At 36.1% G+C, this 23,388-nt stretch overlaps 1 protein-coding gene across 1 annotated transcript in view; it reads right to left on the bottom strand.

The window, feature by feature from the left end:
• Positions 1-22,763, bottom strand: part of LOC114206690 (transmembrane protease serine 11C-like) — a 51,456-nt gene extending 28,693 nt beyond the window's left edge. Inside the window, exons 1-5 of the mRNA XM_088021344.1 lie at positions 22,534-22,763; positions 21,897-22,015; positions 16,604-16,722; positions 10,129-10,196; positions 5,669-5,832 (exon numbers count right to left, since the gene is read on the bottom strand). Coding sequence (XP_087877470.1) covers positions 5,669-5,832; positions 10,129-10,196; positions 16,604-16,722; positions 21,897-22,015; positions 22,534-22,763 — 700 coding nt within the window. The remainder of the gene's footprint in view (positions 1-5,668; positions 5,833-10,128; positions 10,197-16,603; positions 16,723-21,896; positions 22,016-22,533) is intronic.
• Between the last annotated feature and the right edge of the window lie 625 nt (positions 22,764-23,388).

The raw sequence follows: 23,388 nt of genomic DNA, 5'->3' as shown, positions 1-23,388 counted from the left end.
TTTGTTAAACTATAAATAACAAGATCGTGTAAGTAATCATATTATAAAATAAGTAATAAAGGAAAATTGTGTTAACCAATTTTAACTATTGAGGTTATCATTTCTATTTTTTTTTAGATTTTATTTATTTGAGAGAGAGAGAGCAAGAGCATGAGCAGGGAGTGGGGAGGCAGTGGGGGAGAGGCAGAGGGAGAAGCAGACTCCTGCTGAGTGGGGAGCCCAACCCGGGGGCTCCATCCCGGGACTCAGAGATGATGACCTGAGCTGAAGGCAGATGCTTAATGACTGAGCCACTCAGGCGCCCCTATCATCTCTATTTTAAAGGAATGTGACACTGGTTAAGCATAGAAAACATAAATTCAGGGATTTGGAAGTGCATAAAAATTTTTCCCATTGAAGTCAATGGTATTAGGTTAAGGAATTTGCCTTATGGGAGAGTTTAGAATTGATGGAAAAAACATGGCTCTCTAACTAAAGAATGCACTCCATAAATACTGATTGTTAGTACCGTGGAAGGGAGTAGAATGTCATTTCTCATGGAATTCAGGAGTGACTGGAAAATTAAATTAAACATTATGTTCATGGGCCTTAATAATTGAAGCATTCTTTGCATCCTAAATCTAGGAGTGGCAATATCTACTAGTAGCATATTTACACCACACTTGCTATTAGCCCTCCTTATTGGGATTGTAGAAGAGAATTAAGCTCTAATGCCCAAGGGGGCTTTCATTTTTACGAAATTAATGAACTCCCCCATTTTATTACTGAAATATAATTAACATGCATTGTTGTATGAGTTTCAGTTGTAGAATATAATGACTCAACAATTCTATATGTTACTCAGTGTCTATCAAGAGACGTGTACTCTTAATCCCCTTTATTTATCTGAAGTTCTATTTTATGAATCTGGAATCGTATTTTGTATCATCCTTAAAAGAACTGAAAACAGTCACTCACATCATTTTTGTTAGGCCTTAATTCTTTTGTGGAACCTCAGTTGAGAAAGGCTGTATATATTCTCTCTTACTTTGGTTTTCAGTTGCAGCTTTGATATTATGGAATTCACTAATGCAAACAACAATCATTTACTCCTATATGCCAGGTCCTGTGCTAGGCTTGAAGACTTAATGGTGAACAAACAAGGACATGGCCCCTGCTCTCATGGAGATTTTGATGTTTAATTTGATGGAAGAGATGGTCAGTAATCAAATAATTACTGTAGTGAGTACATAATTAAAACCTGGAAAGTGATGTGAAGGAAAGGAACTGGCTTCTCTGAGAGCTTTGTCAAAGGAATCTGACCTCTCCTGGGATTGTTGGCCAAAAGTGATGACAAGGGTTTAGAGGCCAGTGGACTGAGAAGCCTGGGGTTTGGGGCACGTTGTTGACAAAATCAGTTTTCCGCTGTTCTCAGTAACTTGCAATCACTGATTTTATCAGCTGATGACAGCATTAGGTCCAATCCACATCACACTGTTTATACCAGATAAGCTTAAAATATTGTGTAATAGTGATACTGATTGTGCCTTTCATATACACTAAATCAGTGTAAACTTAAATGTATATACTTGTATATGTATTTATTTATCTTATAGGCTTTTTGCCGAGAGGGACAATATTCTTTTTCTCTTTGACTTCCCCATAGTGACTGGCAAAGTGTTTGTACAAGTACTTCAAAATTGTTTATTAAAGTTAATATTTCATAATACTTGATTTCAACTCCTCTCAGCAATTCTTTAAGTTAGATATGGGTTTATATGCTTTCTTCATTGATGTTAAAACTGAGAACAGAGTTTAAAAGATTTTGATTTGTAATGATAGACTTCAGATTTAGAAAAAGAAGCCAAATTTTTTTTCCCACTGGAATCTTTAAACCTGCATCTTAAGTAGATTTTTAGTGCAGCTTTCAGTTCTAAACTGATTCGTGAAATAGTGTAGAGAATGCACAGTGTACTTAGAATCAGAAGATATGTGTTAAAGTCTCAGGTTTGCCAATTATTTATTTTATGACTTAGAGTGAATTTTATTTCATTGACTCTTCTTTACCTATAAATGAGGCAACCAGACTGGATATCTCTAAGGTCTTTTTCAACTTTAAGGTCTTCCAAATGTCTACTGTACAATAAATAATGCACTTTCATGAATTTAATTTGGACCAGAAATCAGTAACCCATTTTCACTATTCCTGATTTTGCCACTGATCTGGAATAAATAACTTAATATGCATGACAGTTATAGAGAATACAAATTCTAAGTGGAAATCCTGTAAGATTTTGCCTTTTAGTCATGATGATACATGGTGAATTATTAAAAAAACATCAGCCAATACCCTTTTTAGATACTCATTCCTATATCATTTGGTATGTGTATAGGAAAAGAAAATGAATTTAATATTAGCATAAATGAAAAATGGTAAGGTAGAATTTTATTCAAATTTCCTGGGCCATAGTCAGTATTTAGTCAGTATCTTTTTGGTAAGTGAATAAATTAAGCCAATAGTAATTTAGTATTATAACTAAGAATTATATAAAGTTGTTCTCCTGGGGTAGGTATAATTATTAAGTGCTGAAATATTAATGGACACTTGGTTGATTAACTTTTTATTTCTACAAAAGCAATAATTTTATCCCTTGGTTCAACTGCCACTGATTTACTTCATTCTTGGGGCTGGTAAAATCTCTTTACGTGGGGCGGCTCTGCTATGAATCTATATATCAAAGGCACATAGGTATGTTCCCTAAGATTCAATTGGTGTGCAGTGAATATCCAAAAATACAGTTACCAGAAGAATAACCATGATCTCCTGGAAAATATTCTTGCAAAGTGTATATATAGAAGAAAATCTATCTTGGTTACTATTTTTTGAGTACTCGCTCTATGTCAGGCATTGCACTAAGAGCTTTAGATGTGTGTGTTCATTTTTTTTTCCAGAAAAAAAACTACTATGAAGTATATGAACATGATCTTCTTTATAAAGATGAAGACACTAAGGCTCTGTCAGATAAAGTGATTTGTCTTTGGTGGGGGTTTAAGGGTGGAGACATCGAGTCGCCCCTACTGCACTAGTGCTTTGAGGGAGGTGGTCATTCTTCCTTAGGAACACCTCCAGTTTCTGACCCCTCATCCATAGTGAAGCCTGAGTTTGGGGGGGGGGAGGTATAGCCAGGCCTGTTAATAAAAAGAATAGCATATATATATGTATAAAGTTGACTTGCAAATATATAATCCATAGGACATACCTTTTGAGTGTTTTTTTTCTATGATAAAAACCAATGAATGATACTTACTTTACACCAGTCCTGTTTTTTAAAGTGCATGAGGTCTTTGAAATACAACAGCCATATGCAATATTATTTATTATCATCATCCCCATGATGAGATGTTTCGACTGAGGTGCAGAAATGTTAGGCAATGTTTCCAAGGTCACGCAGCAGATGTACAGAGGACCTGGGATTCAAATCTCAGCAGGTCCCACGATTTTAACCACGATTCTATATCTTCTCTTTCTAGGCATAATAATATAGAAACACTAGTTCTGTATTCAGCTGGTTGTTGTAACTATTTGCACTGGCCAGTGATGTCTAAGCCACAGCTGTAGGAAGTAGTGACTTTTTCCTCTTTGTTAAGCAGCTTGTATAAAAATGAAACTGAACAATGCTGACATACTGAACTCACCAGGAAGCATATCAATAAGATAGCAGCAACCTTGTGACAGCAACCTTGATTATCTAAATAAGCTTTTCATAAATCCCTAAACCAGAGACCCATTTATGTGGTGACCACTGAAGATTCATAATCGCTTTCAGTAAGAGCTGTCTTGAATGTGAGTTTTGTGTTAACTTATTTCATTGTGGTTTTGCAGAACTGGTCCAGTTGGCTGCTGGGTTTGGTTCCACACCTACAAAACCCCAGTTTCATAAGGCATCTATCTTCTGAAGAGGGTTGGAGTAGGAGGGAAAGAGCGTTTCTAAGCAACAAGTAGAGGCTAAGACAATACCAAAGCACCATCTGTTCTTAAGTGTATTACGCTTAACAGTCACTGTTCTTCATAAAATTGTAGGGTGGCATTGTATTAAATAGAATTACTGAAAGAAAAAATAGTGTATCTGGAAAAGACCTCAGAAAGTCAGTTTTCCTGGGATCCTACATAATGTTCTTACAGGTTGGAGGAATACTGGAAATTTAATACTGTTTCTTTACATTCAATTCACATTTTTAGCAGATGAATTTTCAAAAATATATCTTTGGTGGCAAATTCTCTATAAATTGCAGATCTGCTTTATTTCTCTGTGTTCTTTTGAGGTCACCACACATTGGATAAGCTGTATGAGAAGGAAGATTCTAAGAGAAAGCATCTAGGGGCGCCTGGGTGGCTCAGTCATTAAGCGTCTGCCTTCAGCTCAGGTCATGATCCCAGGGTCCTGGGATCGAGCCCCGCATCGGGCTCCCTGCTCTGCGGGAAGCCTGCTTCTCCCTCTCCCACTCCCCCTGCTTGTGTTCCCTCTCTCGCTGTGTCTCTCTCTGTCAAATAAATAAATAAAGTATTAAAAAAAAAGAAAGAAAGCATCTAATAACCTGGGGAGAGTCACATTTCAACAATATGACAGTTTCTTATCCAGGAGAAGCATATTCAGGTTTTGCTTTTTGATCCTTTTGATGTTCTATGCAAATGAACCCTTGGCCTTGATTTATTTTTTTCCACACACATTTCATCCTTTTAGTCCTTCCTGCAGGGGCAGGGATACTTTTCTGCCCTTGATCAGATTTGTGGTAGCAGAGAATTGATAGCCGAGCTTAGCTGTGCCAAGCATTGGCTGTACTTTTATCAAGACCAGAGAGACACTCATTATCCTGGGAATGAAGGGACACTTGTCCCTACCTTTTAGAAGCTGTCTTTCACAATATTGTTAGGTGACCAAGAATAAGAATTAGATTGTATAATTGTACACCTGAAATTAATATAACACTGCTAACTACACTGAATTAGAAAAAATTAAAAAGAATTATATTGTACAGAAGAGTGAGAGAGACGAAGTCCATTAAAGGCCTATCAGGAAGTTGACTTGATGCTAAAGAGATTCAAACTCATTTCTGGGACCTAGGAATCTAGATTCTTGAGATATCTGAAAGAAATGAGGGAGAAAACACAACCCACAGAACAAGCCGTTAAGAGTTTATGGCTGACTTACGGGGCACCTAGGTGGCTCAGTTGGTTAAGCGTCTGCCTTTGGCTTGGGTCATGATCCCGGGGTCCTGGGGTCAGGCTCCTTGCTCAGTGGGGAGTCTGCTTCTCCCTCTGCCTCTCCAACCCACCCCCCCCACTTGCGTGCACTCTCTTTTGCTCATTCTCTCTCTCAAATCAATAAATAAAATCTTTAAGAAAAAGAGTTTATGGCTGCCTTGTTTTGCAAAGAAATGTTATTTGGAGCCCTGACTACTTTTTTTTTAAACTCTATCATCAAGTAAGGTTTAATTCCAGGAATACAAGAATGATATTATATCAAGAAATTGATTAACATGGACCCCGATTATTTTAACAGTGGTTAAAAGCAATAATCATTGTATAGGAAATTATATTTAAGGAGGGAAGTGTTTTCATTTTTACAAAAAACACGACATTAAAATTAAAGGATGAAAATCACTCTATACCATACATAAAAAGGCTTACCTGAAAATTTAAACGAAGAAGAATCTACACATAAAGACCCAGTTTTGCCCTTTAGCTTCTGATATAAAGTGGTTTCAATACTATCCCGAAATTTTGCTGCAGTATTTTTGAAACAGGATTTAAACTTCAGCACAGCATGTATTATCACTTTCCCTTGGGCTCGGCTGCAGAACAGAAACAGGCAAATAAATCATGTTTTTATTACTGGAAACTTGATCATTCTTAGTGGAGTCATTGTATAATTTTATTAAGCAGAGCTCCCTGCAGCTATCCCACTCTCCAGGGAGTGGAAATGGTACTTTATGGACATGGTGAACAGTAAAGAGAGCATGATTTAGACTCAGGGGAACTGTGTTTGTATTCTAGATTCACCATCTGCCAGCCCCTTGACCACAGCAAGACATTGGCATGCTCTGTACTTAAGCAAATTTCTGCATCTCTGTAATGGGGATAATATTATTTACCGGGTTATTGTACACACCATCTAAATTAATGTCTATGGAGGGTATTTTGTAAATCTCAGTGCTATGCAAAAAATATTTATTAATATAAATATATCTATGTATAATAAATCCATGATGGACTTTCAGAATGTAGGGCTAACAGCAAATAGTAAAATGAAACATAACAGGTGAGATGAGAGCATCATTTATTATCTTGGGTTTTTGTTTTTTGTTTTTGTTTTGGTGGAGGCACCATTTGCAAGAGTGGGCAAGTTCTCTCATCTGTTGGAAATCGTGATGGAGCAAACACCTTAGACTGGATTTATTTTGTTTATAATTCTCACTTGAAGATGCGAGTGTATAAACCAGAAATTTTAAAAGGGAGTCACTTCTACTGACTCGATGGGATGTCTATTCTGCTCTATACTAGGTTTCTGTGCCTCCTCCCCTCTTCCCAGGTATTTCTCTGCATTTATGCATTTGAAAATCCACACAGAAGAAGATAGCAGGAGGGGAGGAATGAAGGGGTGGGAAATCGGAGGGGGAGACGAACCATGAGAGACGATGGACTCTGAAAAACAAACTGAGGGTTCTAGAGGGGAGGGGGGTGGGTGGGTGGGTTAGCCTGGTGATGGGTATTAAAAAGGGCACGTTCTGCATGGAGCACTGGGTGTTATGCACAAACAATGAATCATGGAACACTACATCAAAAACTAATGATGTAATGTATGGTGATTAACATAACAATAAAAAATTTAAAGAAAAAAGATAGAGATCTTGCAGGTATTTTCTAAGGTTTATGCCTTAGTATTTCATGATTTATGTTATTATTTTAAATGGTACTATTTTTATTTTAAATTTCAATTTCCAGTTCTTTATTTGTATTTATTGAAATAAAATTGATTTTCCATATAAAAAAAAAAGAAAATCCACACAACCTCAGAGTATGTGACTCAAGAGAGATCTTGAAAACATCTACGTGCAAACCTTCACAATACCCATGAACAAAAACAGAAACCATGGCTGAGATCCAAGATTTTCCGACTAATTGTAAAGCTTTATTATTTCAATAATATTTTTCCAGGATAATTCTAAATAATGGATTAGCTAATTTCTATATCACCCTTTTTTACTTTGTTTTAGGATATACATACACCAGATGCTCTTCCTTTGAGCACTATACATGTATTCCTTTTATTTCCTCTGTACAGTAGTAAGAATTTAGTAGTTACATGTCAACTTACTAAGTATTCTCACCTCTTCTGCTTTTGTGCAGGTGCAATGCTAATTTTTTCTTGTGTGATTTGTAGAGACAAACCCTTTACTTCTCATGGAATGAATAGACGAGGACATATTATATTGCTCTATTTTAAAGATTTTGTCAAACCATGCATGTTACTCTGAGCTTTTCTCCTGGGTTGAATAATGATCTAAAACTAAACTAAAGGGCGCCTGGGTGGTTCAGTCGTTAAGCATCTGCCTTCCTCTCAGGTCATGATCCCAGGGTCCTGGGATCGGGCCCCACATCAGGCTCCCTGCTCTGCGGGAAGCCTACTTCTCCCTCTCCCACTCCCCCTGCTTGTGTTCCTGCTCTCGCTGTGTCTCTCTCTGTCAAATAAATAAATAAAATCTTTAAAAAAAATAAAAAAATAAAACTAAACTAAATACAGACATATGGATTCTTAATGTGACATCATCAAAGTCATGATCCTCTTTTCTACTGGAAACATGAACTAAAAGTTATTTTAATGTTACCTTCTCTTGATTCATAAAATAACCTTTAGTTTTATATGACAAATGCCTGTAATTCTTTGCCATACACAGTTCTCCTTTCATTCCTGAAGTTTCAGTTCATTCATTCATTCATTCATTCACTTAACAGATGTGTATTAGTCCAGGCAATATATCAGACAGAGTTCTAGGTCAGAGCTTCATTAGCTATCAGCATATAAGAACACAAGGTGCCTGCATTCATGCTAGTAGGAGAAACAAGAAAATGAAGAAATAAAATTATCTTCAAGGTGTGTTCTATGAAGAAGACAATAGTGACTTGAAGGTTAGATGTGGGAACATTATAGACAGCTGCAGGGACAGCCTCTTTGAAGGTCCTAATGACAAGAAGGAGTGAGTCATAAGAACTGGGGGGAGCAATGTCCCAGAAAGAAGGAACATCAAGTACAAAGGCCCTGCCCAAGACAGACTGAATACTCCCCTCAATTTTATTAAATGTTTTCGTCCTGACTCTAGATCCCATATCCTTTTCCTTATAGAGCATTTACTTTAGAAAGTTGTGAATTCTCTTTCTGCCTCTTTGAACTGTATGCAAATCTTTTAAAAGCCTCTTGCAGTTTAACAACCCCAGAAATGTCTTTCTCGAGGACCTGAAATCCATCTCTTTGAAATGTAACCCTCAAAGGAGATAGAGCCTGGGCATCTCAGTCGGTGAAGTCTGACTCTTGGTTTTGGCTCAGGTCATGATCTGAGAGTCCTGAGATCAAGCCTCGTATGGGGCTCTGCGCTCAGCACAGGGTCTGCCTGTCTCTCTCCTTTTGCTCCTCCCTCTACTCCTCGCCCCTGCTCATGCTCTCTCTCTCTCTCTAATAACTAAATAAAATCTTTAAAAAATAAAAAATAAAAACCCTATGGTCAGAGAGAGGCAGGGTACCCAGATCAGGTAGGGTCATATGGACTCTCTAAGGAGTTTGGCATTTGTGAGAGACTGTCAGAGGATATGAAGTAGGGGGAGGTTGTGCTCTTCCAATTCACTTTGATTGCTCTGTGCAGAATAGTCACGGAGCAAGAGTGAAAGCTGAAGTTGATGCAGTCATCTAGATATAACTGCTGGGGCTTAAACTACAGCTTTATTATTTATTCAATGTGTGACCTTGGCAAGTCACGTTGCTTCAGTATCCTCATCTGTAAAATAAGAAACTAACATGTACATACCATACAGGGTGGTTATCAGGTTAAATGAGTTAAGATAAATAAAGTTTTAGGGGGCTACTGGTTAAGAGCATGGATTATTTAAACCAGGAAAATCAAACAGCAAAAGTTCTAGTTTTAGGGAGAGATAGATTCCAAAACATATTAACTTTTCTTTTTGTGCCTGTGGTTACTATTTTTTTCATATCTGTTGCAGATTATCTGTGCCTCACCAGTGTTTGGATAAATATCTTTGCTGCTAGACAGTGGCTGTAGAATGGGATTCCTAGAGGAGTCAGGAAGGCAAAGGAGAAGAGTGAAGCTGTTGGGTGCAAATATATATATATACACGCATCATGTAAACATTAGGAACTGCCACTGGTTTCAGTGCACTGTTGCCACGTGGGGATGTGGCCCCTGTGTTGTCAGATCTTTTTATTTTTCAACACATTCTGAGCATTATGTGTTTTATATGACATTTCCCAACTTTTATTTTTTAAAATTTTTTAGATTTTATTTATTTGAGAGAGAGAGCGAGAGAGCACGAGCAGGGGGAGAGGAGGGGCAGAGGGAGAAGCAGACTCCTCACTGAGCAGGGAGCCCGATGCAGGGCTCGATCCCAGGACCCCGGGATCATGACCTGAGCCAAAGGCAGACACTTAGCCGACTGAACCACCGAGGCGTACCCCCCAGCTTTTACATTTAATTCACAACTCTAAGCTTGATTTGGCTAGATAGCCAAATTAATTTGCCCATACTAGGTCAGACATTCTGTCCTCTCTTATCTTATCCATTCTTTTCTTATACTGAAATCATCTCCTGGCTTTAGATTTGCTTTTTGACTTTGTGCCTTCAAATAGAAAACAAACCCATGCGACCTTTACCTGAAACTCATAATCAGTCAGAATTCTTGGTTTCAGTTAAATAATTTTCCAAAAGATCTTTAATACCTTTTTTCACATTTGAAAATGCTAGTGGTTTTGAAGCCTCAAGGTAAGATTTATTTCACCCTTTCAATTTATACCAAGTGAAGATGAGGCATGAAGGTGAAGGACAGAATTTTCTGCTCTGTGCCTCTTGGGCTATTTTACATACCTTACTAGGACAACATGTGATTTGACATACTGTCTTCTCAGTTTGGATCCATGAAATGTTTCATTTAGCTGTTAAAAAGTAAAATGAATAATGACTAATGTTTTATTTTTAAAAAACTTAATTTTTCATTGTGGAGAACTCCAAACATACACAATAACAAATGAAAGTGTATAATGAACCCCATGTACCCATCATTCAGCTTCACCAGTTATCATTAAATAGCTAAACTGGTTTTATTTTACTACTACCTGCATCCCAGGAATTAAATAAATCCTTAATATCATTGAGTACATAGAGGTTTGAGAAGAGAAAAAGAAAGAGATAGAGGAAAAAAATAATAAACAGTGAGAGAAAATGGTTCTGAATTAAAGATCATCATTCACATATCCCAACTAAGAAAAAACATGACAAAGGACTCTAGTAAAGCAAGATAGAAATCAGAAATGAGATCTCAGTAGAAGGAAAGATGAAGAGAGGGAATAGTGGTGAACAATGAAACCTGAGGAGGGTGTGTGTTCAGTGCAATGAGTGTATAATTTCAATGCTTGCAGTGGAAGCAACGTACTTTAAGAAACAGCCTAATAATAGTTTAGAGCCTCAGATACTATCTCAGCAAAACCTAATCACCAGAAATAGGGGGAGGGGAAATAGAAGTGTTAAAAGCCTTTTCAAGAGTAAAGAATAGGAAGGGAGGAGAGGACAGAAGTGAAAGTAGTTAAAAGCCTCTTCTAAGGTTGGGCTTAGGTAAGAGAAATAACACTTGATGGGGCTAATAATTTCTGTAATACTAGTGGAAAAATATATGCATCCAAATTTGAGTTCCAGGAAAAATAATTTAACTATTAACTAAATATATTGAAATTTCCAAGAAGAAAAAAATACAATGAAAAACAATTTAAACCAGTCACAAATAAGGAAAAGAAAGCAAAAAAGTAAAATAGATAATTTACTTAAAGGAAACTGGGGAAATAAAATCAAGTATACTACTTGTTACAATTGATGGGAATAGGGAAAATTTTGTCATTAACCTATCAGGTTGCTTTCAAAATCAAAACCTCGTTATCTATTATTTAGAACATCCCTACTTGTAAATAAAGGGATGAAAGACTTTTGGAGATGAAGCTATGGGAAGGAAATACTATCCCATTAATGTGGAACCCAATAATGGAATCCAAAAATATATCCTAGAATATATGGACATTTAGGATATAACAAGGATGGCATTTTAATCATTGGGAAAGGCTGGATTATTTAATAAGTAGTATCAGCTCAACTGGCTATCTACACCAGAAAGAAAATAAGTCTGGGCTCCTACCTTAAACTAAACTTACTTCCATATGGATAAAACCTTAAAAGGGGGGGCAAAAACTTCCTAGGAAACCAAATACACTTAGTGTATTGATGGCAACATTTCTGTCATTGTATGACACATTGAGTTGTTTTCATTTTCCTTCCATCATTTCAGTGAGATTTGAGGAGAGAATGAGGAATCAGCAATCTTGCCTTGGAAGTCAGGCTGGACCACTTTAAAAGAATAATTATTAAAATGTATTGAATGATTAGATAATGGAAATTGTGGAAATTGACTTTAAGATATAATGACTATTGTTGAATCACAGACCTGTACCTCAAATAATACATTATATGTTAAAAAAAAAAAGAAGAAGATAGCAGGAAGGGAAAAATGAAGGGGGAGAAATCAGAGGGGGAGATGAACCATGAGAGAGTACGGACTCTGAGAAACAAACTGAGGGTTCTAGAGGGGAGGGGGTGGGGGGATGGGTTAGCCTGGTGATGGGTATTAAAGAGGGAACATACTAAATGGAGCACTGGGTGTTATATGCAAACAGTGAATCATGGAACACTACAACAAAAACTAATGATGTAATGTATGGTGATTAACATAACAATAAAAATTATTAAAAAACATGATGTAATGTATGGTGATTAACATAACATAATAAAAAATATAATGACTAGGTGAGTGGGGGAATGGCACTATAATGAATGGAAACTGGGGAGACTAGACTGAGGACGACAAATGACTGCTAAATTCTTTTTAAAATAGGCTTCAGTATGAACTCAGATACCTGATATGGCACCGTCTCCAAATCAAAATGTAACAACTTGCAATGCTCTTAGTTTTTGTGCTTCTTTCCAAAGACCATCTATTTGTAGTTTGTTCTAACATTCTTAATTCTTCATCTCTCTTTTTATTATCTTCATCTTCCCAAACCTCACAACAGCTCAAAAGATCACACACACCTTAAATAATCCCAAAGTCTGCCATCCTTAAAATGAATAGTAACTTTAGGCTGAGGGTCTTCCAAGGAGCTGTAAGGTGAAGTTATGGAAATTGTTCCAGTAACACTCGTGTAATTCCTATTTTCAAGAAGCTCAGTCTCTATAGGAAAAGGTTGTCAGATATTTGACTCAAAATCAAATGGGAAATTTCAGAAACCCACATAGGATTCAGAACTAATTATTTTCCCAGAAATAAGGAAAGACAAGATTGGAAATTCAAATGGAAGTCAAAGACACACATACTACAAACTTTAAATCTTTCTCTTTCATACCAGGTAAGCTTATTTATTTTTTTTTTTACTTTTCTCAGATTCTTCACTTGACACTCCCTCTCCCTTCTTTCTCTTTGAACAAAAATGTACAAAATTCTTGCCAAGTCACCAGTTTGACAAGCAGGTGGAGAGAGGTTCTGGACTGTGTTGACGGGAAGATCTTGAGAATGATGAACCCAAGGATGAGCTTACTAACCACAAAATCATGATCATTTATGATGCTAAAATCACCTTTATGGGTGAGAAATTGGTCATCACAATACTTATCAAATACAGGAGGCTCAAAAGTACAAATCAATACATGTTTTTAATAAATAGAGGAACTTGATCAAAGCCTAAGTGTATGGCTATATACAAGGAATTGTCTATGAAAAATTTCAGACTAGATTAGATTTTCTGAAGATCAACAAAAATAACTATATCACAAGGAGAAGAAAAAATTTCCAGAAAGTAATTGGAGCCACTTTTCTGAGGAATTTCTGGTTTCTAATTTAACAAATTTTAGCATAGTAACAGTTCAGTATTGTTTAACATATTCATTTTTAATTAATTATACAAACCATCCACATATTTAAAATTCTCTCTTTCGAATCAGTTCACAAATATATAGGAAAACATTTTATTGATGATGTTATATTGTTAAATTATACTGTTAAATGTGTGACAAAGGATTATAAGATGATGTGTTGTTATAGAGACAGGAAAATACTACCTTCACGTGACAGATACCCCAAAAGTGGATGCAAAAGAGATAGCATATTTGCTAGTTAGATCCTATCAGATGTGGAGCATCTGGGTCTATGGTTCTTTCTGCCATTTTACAGTAACCACCCTCCCCTCATGACTACAGACAATCCAAAATATCTAGTATTTATTTTTTCTATTCTTGTTTTCCAACCGTAGAAAAGAAAACTAGCACATCAGTAATGTTGTTAGTTATCATTATATCATTTGAAATATGAATAACAACTCTGTAATGTTGATTACATTTTTTGATAAACCTTGCATCTTCTTAATTTCTTCATGGCTGAAAATTTAATGTACAATGATTTCCATTTAATACATCAGATATTTTTTTGTTTTAAAAATAGCCTAGATTAGGGATGCCTGGGTGGCTCAGTCGGTTAAGTGTCTGCCTTTGGCTCAGGTCATGATCCTGGAGTCCTGGATCAAGCACCACATTGGGCTCTCTGCTCAGCGGGGAGCCCGCTTCTCCCTCTCCCTCTGCCTACTGCTCCACCTACTTGTGCTCTCTCTCTCTAATAAATAAATAAGATCTTAAAAAAATAAAAAAATAGCCTAGATTAGAGAGTATAGTAATATAGAATTTGGGACCACTGCTAGTGCTTTAGTTTTCTGAATATGTTTTGAGGGTCCTAAGACTGAATGAACACTAACACAGTTTTTACTCAAGCTAAAATATTGTTAACCTATATTAGATGGAACAGGAGTCCTGAATGTTATCCTTCATTTTATTACCTTTTAAAAATTATATATTTCTAATCCTGATGAATTCTATAGATAACCTGTCATTTGAAAGACTGCCCCAAATAGAGAATATGCATAAAGGTGCATATGCCTCTACCAGGTTCAGATTAACTCAGTGGAAAATTTATTTGACAGATACCCTGGTTATGTAGTGATCAAAGATGTCTCTTGCTCTTGGACACTGTGGTAAATAGTTTGATGTTTGGGCTTGACTGTCCTGTTTTGTATGGGTAATTTTGGCACCATACACATATTAGATATCATTTTGGTCATCTATGAATCAGTGCATTATATGTGAAAACCACAGAGTTTGTTTAAACATTTTTGAATATTTGGCCATGTGAAATTGATGTAATCTGAAACATGCTCAAGATTTTATATTTGCATGCTCTTTAATTATAGGACAAAAATCATAAAGAAGATGGAAGCATACTTTCAGTGTGACCTTGAGTAAGTTAACCTTTTAGTGCCTCAGTTTCCTCCTATGGAAAATAGGAATGTTGTGAAGATTAAAGAAAGTAGTACATAAGGCCAGTACTGACCATTAATAAAGCTATTTATTATTGTTAAGCTACCACCTCACTTGAATTTTTAGAATTTCGTTTCACTGTAATTGAGCATCATATCTGCTGGAGAGCTACAAAAAATAAGAAATGACATAGAGTTTTCTTCTTGAGTTGCCCACTAGAAAACTACATATCTAAAACATAAAAATATTCCTCTGTAGTTAAAAAACTGCCATTCCTAGGAAAGTTGCATCTCTCTTTATCTAGTTTCTTTCTTCTTTTTAGAGTCAATCATCAACATAAATGTATTATTGGTTTCAGAGGTATAGGCCTGTGATTCATCAGCCTTCTATAATACCCAGGGTTCATTACATCACATGCCCTCCTTAATGTCCATCACCCAGTTATCCTATCCCCCCACCCCTCTCCTCTCCAACAACCCTCAGTTTGTTTCCTATGAATAAGAGTCTCTTATGGTTTGTCTCCTCTTGTTTCATTTTGTTTTATTTTTTCCTTTCTTTCCCTATGATCTTCTGTTTTGTTTCTTAAATTCCACATCTCAGTGAGATCATATGACATTTGTCTTTCTCTGAATTACTTGAGCTAATTAGAGTGTATCTATGATAAAGGAAGCTTATGTTCAAGGGGCTAGTCAAGATTTTCATTAGGTTTTTAGTCTGCTAAAGGTTAACTTAAAACACACTTTTTAAAAAAATTTTATTTTATTATGTTATGTTAGGCACCATACAATACATCATTAGTTTTTGATGTAGTGATCCACGATTGATCATTTTCATATAACACCCAGTGCTCCATGCAGTACGTGCCCTCCTTAATACCCATCACTGGGCTAACCCATCCCCCCACCCCCCCTAAAACCCTCAGTTTGTTTCTCAGAGTCCATAGTCTCTCATGGTTCATCTCCCCCTCTGATTCCCCCCCTTCATTTTTCCCTTCCTTCTCCTAATGTCTTCCATGCTATTCTTTATGTTCTGCAAATAAGTGAAACCATAAGATAATTGACTTTCTCTGCTTGACTTATTTCACTTCGCATAATCTCCTCCAGTCCCATCCATGTTGATGGAAAAGTTGGGTATTCATCCTGTCTGATGGCTGAGTAATATTCCATTGTATAAATGGACCACATCTTCTTTATCTATTCATCTGTTGAAGGGCATTTTGGCTCTTTCCACAGTTTGGCTATTGTGGACATTGCTGCTATGAACATTGGGGTGCATATGGCCCTTCTTTTCACTACATCTGTGTTTTTGGCATAAATACCCAGGAGTGCAATTCCTGGGTCATAGGGTAGCTCTATTTTCAATTTTTTGAGGCAACTCCACACTGTTTTCCAAAGTGGCTGCATTTGCATTCCCACCAACAGTGTAAGAGGGTTCCCCTTTCTCCAGAAACTCTCCAACATTTGTTGTTTCTTTTAAAGCACACTCTTAAGTAGACATTTAAAAATTTTACTCCATACTGAGGAGATACAAGATCTTTATTTTGGGCTATATGTTCTCTTCTACATTGGACATTCTTCTTCCTTGAAGGACTCCTTAGTTTAAGAACAGAAACAGCATGACTTTGGTCAGGTATCCTGGAGGTAGGATATATTTTATACATTTAATATATTAATACATTAGAAATATTCATGGACAGTCTCTCATGTGTCAGGCATTTCTCAGGTGTTCTCTAAATCTGTCCCTCTTACATTTTTTTTTCCTGTACACATTTTCTAACCGACTTTCTGAAAGGGCTGACTATCTTAATCTAGAACTAAGGTAGTGTAAAAAATAGTGTGAAATTATCAATCATTTCCAACTTAAAAGATGATTGTTAGATTTCTGGCACATCTAGGAACATAACATTTAAAAGGGCAATGCACAAAAAGAAATTTCAACTTACCAAAGACACTATCTTTTTATTTAGGTCCATATATTCTTGTGAATATGGTTTTTCAAACTTGCTGTCATAGTCAATGTTATTGACTTTAAAGCTGATGTGATGGTAGAAAGGTGTCTTCTCTGGAAAGGAGAGAAAAGAAAAAATAGTTCTCACTTCATTCATTTTGTAATTATTTTCATTCTTAAGATGATCATGTGAAATATAATATTCTGATAAAGTTGCAGTGAACTATAAATTCTGATAAAAACATTTCAATCGTCTCGATTCCTAGTGATTGTTAAAATAACTTCAACAGAGCAATGCTTATTAAATTATAACACTACCCAAAGGTGTATTCAGAATTTTTAATGTAAAATTTTAATGTGCCAGCTTTCAAATTTCGGCCATCTGAAGACAGATATGTTACTATGAGAAATTATATTAAAGCATAGGTAATTATCTTAGTTTTTGTGATCATCACAGATTACATTTAGGAAAATCAGTGGAGTCCTAGGTTTTATCATTTATAAAACACCTAGAAAGTGAAAATGAATAAAAGAGAAAGTAAAATGAGTCATGACTTGTAAGTACTACAAATTAAGTAAACAAAATTAAAAAATTAAACTAAAAATGTATAAAAGTAAAGCAAAGGAAAAGTTGAGTGTTAAGCTAGACTGTACTATTTTAATACATCAAATACAGCAGAAATTAAATTTTTTCTTGCAACTTTTCTCAGATCCTGTTGTATCTCTCCATTCTAGAGACTAGGAGGGCACAATGAGAGGGAGTGCCTAACAAATTTGTTTAGAGGGAAGGAGGGAGAGGGAGAAAGAGAAAGAGAGAGGGAGAGGTTGAGAGCTCAAACTTTTCCAAAAATTTGAAAAGGAATACTTTCAAATTCATTTTGTGAAGCCAATGTTATTCTGATACCAAAGCCAGGTAAGGACACTACATGAAAAGGAGACTACAGACCAATATCCCTGATTAATATAGGTGCAAAAATCCTCAACAAAATACTAGCAAACTGAATTTTTTTTTAAAGATTTTATTTATTTGACAGAGAGAGACACAGTGAGAGAGGGAACACAAGCAGGGGGAGTGGGAGAGGGAGAAGCAGGCTTCCTGCGGAGCAGAGAGCCCGATGTGGGGCTCAATCCCAGGACCCTGGGATCATGACCTGAGCCGAAGGTAGATGCTTAATGACTGAGCCACCCAGGCACCCCCTAGCAAACTGAATTTAACAACACATTGAAAAGATCATACACCAAGACCAAGTGGAATTTATCCTTGGGCTGCTAGGATAGTTCAATATACACAAATAAATAAATACACTGCATGAATAGAAAAAAAATAACCATATACTCTGATAGATGCAGAAAAAGCATTTGACAAAATACAAAGTTCTTTCATGTCTTAAAAACATTCAACACATAAGTTTTAGAAGAAACATATCTCAATATAATAAAAGCCATATATGACAAATCATAGCCAACATCATACCTAATGGTGAAAGATTAAAAGCTTTTCTTCTAAGGTCAGGAATAAGACAAGGATGCCCACTCTCATCACTCCTATTCAACATAGTATTAGAAGTCACAGCCAGAGCAATAAGGCAAGAGAAAGAAATAAAAGGCATCCAAATTGGAAAGGAAGAAGTGAAATTGTCATTTATTTGCAGGTGATGTGATCTTATATAGAGAAAATCCTATAGATCCCAGCAAAAAATTGTTAGAACTAACCAAGTTCAGTAAAATTGAGGATACAAATTAGGAAAGAAAATAAATGAATAAAGGAAAAAAGAGAGAGAAGCAAACCAAGAAACAGACTCTTAACTATAGAGAACTGATGGTTACCAGAGGGGAGGTGGTGGGGGGATGGGTTAAATAGATGGGGATTAAGGAATGCATTTGTGATGAGCACAAAAGTTAAAACATTGTATGTTAACTAACTGGAATTTAAATAAAAACTTTTTAAAAAAGAAGGTATAGTGGTAAATCGAGTTTTGTTGGCATTCAGAGGAACTCACAGACTATCATAATAAAAAATTAGCTCCTCTCCTTCAAATGTAACTTAGACCTTGAGCAACAAAAGACATTTATGATCTAGGATTTCTTCTAAGTGTTATTTTCATTGTTTTTTTCCTTCCTGGAAGAGTCATACTTTTCAAATGATCCGGGATACACTCAGCTAAGATTAAGAGCTCCAAGGAGGACTATGTCCTGACTGATTCTCCTCTTTATATTTTTTATTAAATTAAAAAAGAAATTTCAAGTGATTTTTTAAAAAATTGAGACGTAATTGACATATAACAGTATATTAATTTCAGATGTACAACACAATGATTTGATGTATGTATGTATTATGAAATGATCATCACAGTAAGTCTAGTTAACATCCATCCAAGTGATTTTTATGCACATTAAAAGCTTGAGAAACAAGGCTTCAATAAGTGGCTCTCAGCATGGGTTTCCAATTAGGATCACATGTGAAGGTTTTTTTTTAAGATTTTATTTATTTATTTGACAGAGAGATAGCAAGAGCAGGAGCACAAGCAGGGGGAGTAGGAGAGGGAGAAGGAGGCTTCCTGCCGAGCAGGGAGCTCGATGATGTGGGGCTTGATCCCAGGACCCTGGGATCATGACCTGAGCCGAAGGCAGACTCTCGAGGACTGAACCACACAGGTGCCCCCACATGTGGAGTTTTAAGACCTCTCATCACATGTGCCCTTTCCCACAGAGTCTGTTCTGGGCGGGAACATCAATGTTTTATTTAAGTACTCCTGGTGATCCTAAGGTAAGGCCAGGGTTAAGAATGAAGTCCCTGGAGTATATTTCAGAGAGTTGAGTTCAACCTTTAGTTCAAGGGGAGGTAACAGGGTCTGTTTTACACGGATTTGGTGGGGGCAGAGCCAGTGCAGCCTATATTATCCATGCTACAGCAGAATTTTTTGGCATCTGTGGGAAGGGAAGTTCCCTGAAGACAAGGAAGGAGAGACTCAAAGTTTGGCCTCCCCTGTAGGAGCTTATTGCTTCTGAATCTCTCCTGAGACAAAGGACCCAGAAAGGTGGACTTTCTACCATTTCAAGGCCCTTCTGTCTGTGGCTGTGGTCGTAGCAGGTTGGGGGTCTGTACCGAAGCCATTAGAGGAACATTCTCAAGATGCAGATGTGATTTCTCTACATAATTTCACCTAAGGAAGAAACCCAGAGAAGGAAGCAGAAAGGGCAGAAATGGAAGGTTCTCGGTAAATGTTTCCTGGGTCAGGGGGTGTCTATTTTTCTTCCTGCAAAGCCATGGTTTTAGAATGAGCAGACATTTACTTCTGGACCTTCTGAACACCTCTGGGTTTCCTGCCTAACAAATTTGTTTCAAGTATTTTTTGGTAGTTTTTTCACAATAGACTCAAGTAGTTGTAATAGAGACTATAAGGGCCCACCAAAGTAGAAAATACTTTTTGGTCATTTATAGGAAAAATGTGATGACTGTGCTGTAATTCTGAGCACTTTTAGCAAAAGACTAGTGTGATGCTCTAGAAACTTTCCTCCATTACTGCTATTCCTCCATTATGGCACCTGGCCTACTAACTGCCATTAAATACATAGTAGTAATGCCCAGTGAATGCTTGTTGAATTGAATCTGGGTAGTTTCAGATACCCCTTTTCTTTATTCTTTCTTTCTTTTTCTTTCTCTCTTTCTTTCTCTTCCTTCCTTCCTTCCTTCCTTCCTTCCTTTCTTTCTTTCTTCTTTCTTTCTTTCTTTCTTTCTTTCTTTCTTTCTTTCTTTCTTTCTTTCTTTCTTTCTTTCTTTCTTTCTTTCTTTCTTTCTTTTTCTTTCTTTCTTTCTCTTTCTTTCTTCTTTCTCTCTCTCTCCCTCTTCCTTCCTTCTTATTGATCTATTTTCTACCTATTTATCTGTCTCTTAAAAAGTTAACCAAATAGAAAACAGAACATTATCATTATATAGAGTCATGTGAAGCAAAAAAAGGTAGGTATCCAGGAGTGAATATTTGTACAGTGCTTTGGTTTTTCTGGCCTCTTTATTTAAATAATAAATATGTGACAGGGTAATTATCGTGAGGAGATGGCTCACTGCTCTCAGGTTTGGAGTCTGGCATAGTGAACTAGAATATCTTCAAATGGTACTGAAAGCTTCATTCAAAGGAGGACTATCATAAGGTTGCCTCTATATGATGCCAAAGCATTGGGATAAAAGGCATAATATTTGGTTTATCAGATTGAGATTTGGTTTATTTAGTGACAAATATGTAGACTTCTTAAAAGTGTCTTTCTGATTTAATGTTTTAGTTCATACAAGATATTGTGACATCAGGTATGTAGCCTTAAGGTGAAAAACCAATGACTTTTATAAAGATAAGCCCTATCAAATACTTTACACAGTCTCAGGAGGGTCTAGTCTTGTTCCCACAGGTTTACTATGACTTGAGAAAACTTCATTATTAACAAAACTTACTTATTCTGATGCAGAAGTATTTAATTTGGGATTTTTTCTTTTTAAGAAGTTTTTAAGTTGCGAAAGTTTGTAATTTCTGGGAAATAGGTATTATTATGAGTAATTCTAAGAATGAGTTCTTAAATATATTAGAATTTTATTTTCTTATTCAACAAAGTAATTATTCTCTTATGAGAATGTAGAAATAGTTTTTTGCTATAAAAAGGCCCTCATTCTTGAAAAGGTTAGAAAATAGTGGGTTAAAGTAAGTGACAAGAACAGCACACAGCAAATTTGGCACAAAGTGCTGTTTATAAGAAAGATTGATCTTGAGGAACCCATAATTTTTTTGTATTTTATGCAAAATATAAACAAAATTTGTATTTTGTACTGACCTTTTAGATTTCATCCTTCAATAGTAGGAAATATTCTAGCTTTTAGGAAGAATTTTATTAGAAGAAAACATTACATGAAGAAAAACTTATAGGCTTTGAAACAAAAAATCTTAGCTTAGAATCCCATATTCTGGGCTTTTATATTTGTTTGTTAACTTATTGATTATCTCTTCAAAAAGTTACAAGTTCAGCAAAGGTAGGAACTACGGTTTATTCATCAAAGTATTCCCAGAACCCAAATCTTTACCAGGAATTAAAAAGAGAGTACTCCAAATCCCTGGGTTTAGAATACCCTAAGCCAAAGGTTACTAAAGAAGTTTGCAATCAATATTATTAACCTTAAGAAATTCTCACTGCTAAATAATGTTGTCTGACTTCTTTCCTTCCCCCATTCTCAAAATTCCTAATTTTCCCAATAATAGAATCAATAATTCTGTGTGATTAGAAAGTCAGACACAATGAATACTTACCATAAGTGACAAAATAAACAATGAATCCAATGATTACTGCAGCAATAACCAGCATTAAGATACCCAGGGTAATCTTTCCACATGTTGTGAGTTTCATTTTTGTGTTTGACTCTGTTCCTCTGAGCAGAAAGAATAGGAAATCAAGTGTTAATATGAGCAAGATATAGGACACTCTCAGAAATAAATATAGATTTGATGTGAAGTATAAAAGGGATTATTTTACATTATGGATTCATTGGACTGATGAGCTTGGAAAACACGTAGAACTAGTAAATATAATATTTGGTCTGCTTATTTTTCAGCACATACAAATAATAATGGTAATACTAAAATCAAAATTCATTCATTTAGTAAATACTTATAGATGTTCTACTATGGACTAGGTACAGTAGTAGGAACAAAGATTTCTTTCCTTATGGATATTACATTTTACTGAGGGGAGCTAGCCAACAAGGTATAATTAATAAATAATAATATATATTGATATATATAATTAATAAATAAGATATAAAACTGGTAAAAAGATCTTAGGTGCTACAGGAAAAGTAGAGCTAGGTAAAGATCAGAAATGTGGGAGTGTGTTTGAGATGATGGTGGCAGAATATGATATTAAATAGAGCGGTCAGGTTAGGCCTCCTGAGAAGGTAAAATCCGAGAGACTTGAAACAGAAGATGTTGTTGGCCATACAGGTATCTGGAATGTTGCAGGCAGATGGAACAACTCCACAAAGGCCATGAGGGAGAGGTACGCCTAGAAGGGCATGTTAGGAGGGCAGTGTGACTGAAGTAGTGAATGAGGAAAACAGTAATGAGGGAGTGATTATGAGAGGTACCAAGGCCTTGGTCATACAGGGCTCTGTGGGTCATTGTAATAATTTTGGCTTTTTCTCTGAGTGAAATGTGATTTTTAGGGGACTTTGGGCAGAACACTATGATGATCTGATCTCATTTCTTAATGGGATCTCCCTGACTGCTTGCTTTGTGGAAAGTAAATTATAGAGGGCAAGGGCGGAAGCAGAACCACAAGACAGGAAATGATTATAACAATTCAAGCACAAGATGATGTTGATTTGGACCAGAGTGGTAGAGGTGGAGGAAATGAAAAGGGTTTGAATTTGGATATGTTTTAAGTATAGAATTGATAAGATAGAGTCTGGGATAGTAATATAAATTTGGCATTCTTCAACATATGGATTAGGATCTGAGACTAGAAGAGATTATCAGGGGAGTAAGTAGAGATAGAGAAGACAGGATATGGTCACTGGAGCACTCCCATATTAAGAGATAAGGAAGAAGAGGAAGACCAAGCAAAGAAGACTGAAAGGGAGCAGCAACTAGTAAAGGTTGGAGGAAAAGCAAGAGAAAGTAGTGTCCTGGAAACCAATAGAAGTGTATCAGGGATAAGGAAGGGAAACAACTGTGTCAAATGTTGCTGATAGCTCAAGATAAGCAAATGAGCATTGAAAATTGGCCATTGGATTAGCATTATAGA

Source organism: Eumetopias jubatus, unplaced genomic scaffold (genome assembly GCF_037043125.1).
Source record: "Eumetopias jubatus isolate StellerSeaLion01/CBP00866 unplaced genomic scaffold, mEumJub1_p1.0 scaffold_2, whole genome shotgun sequence".
Classification (NCBI taxonomy): Eukaryota; Metazoa; Chordata; class Mammalia; order Carnivora; family Otariidae; genus Eumetopias; species Eumetopias jubatus.
Note: the sequence above shows the minus strand (reverse complement) of the source record. Positions and strands in the feature narration are given on the sequence as shown.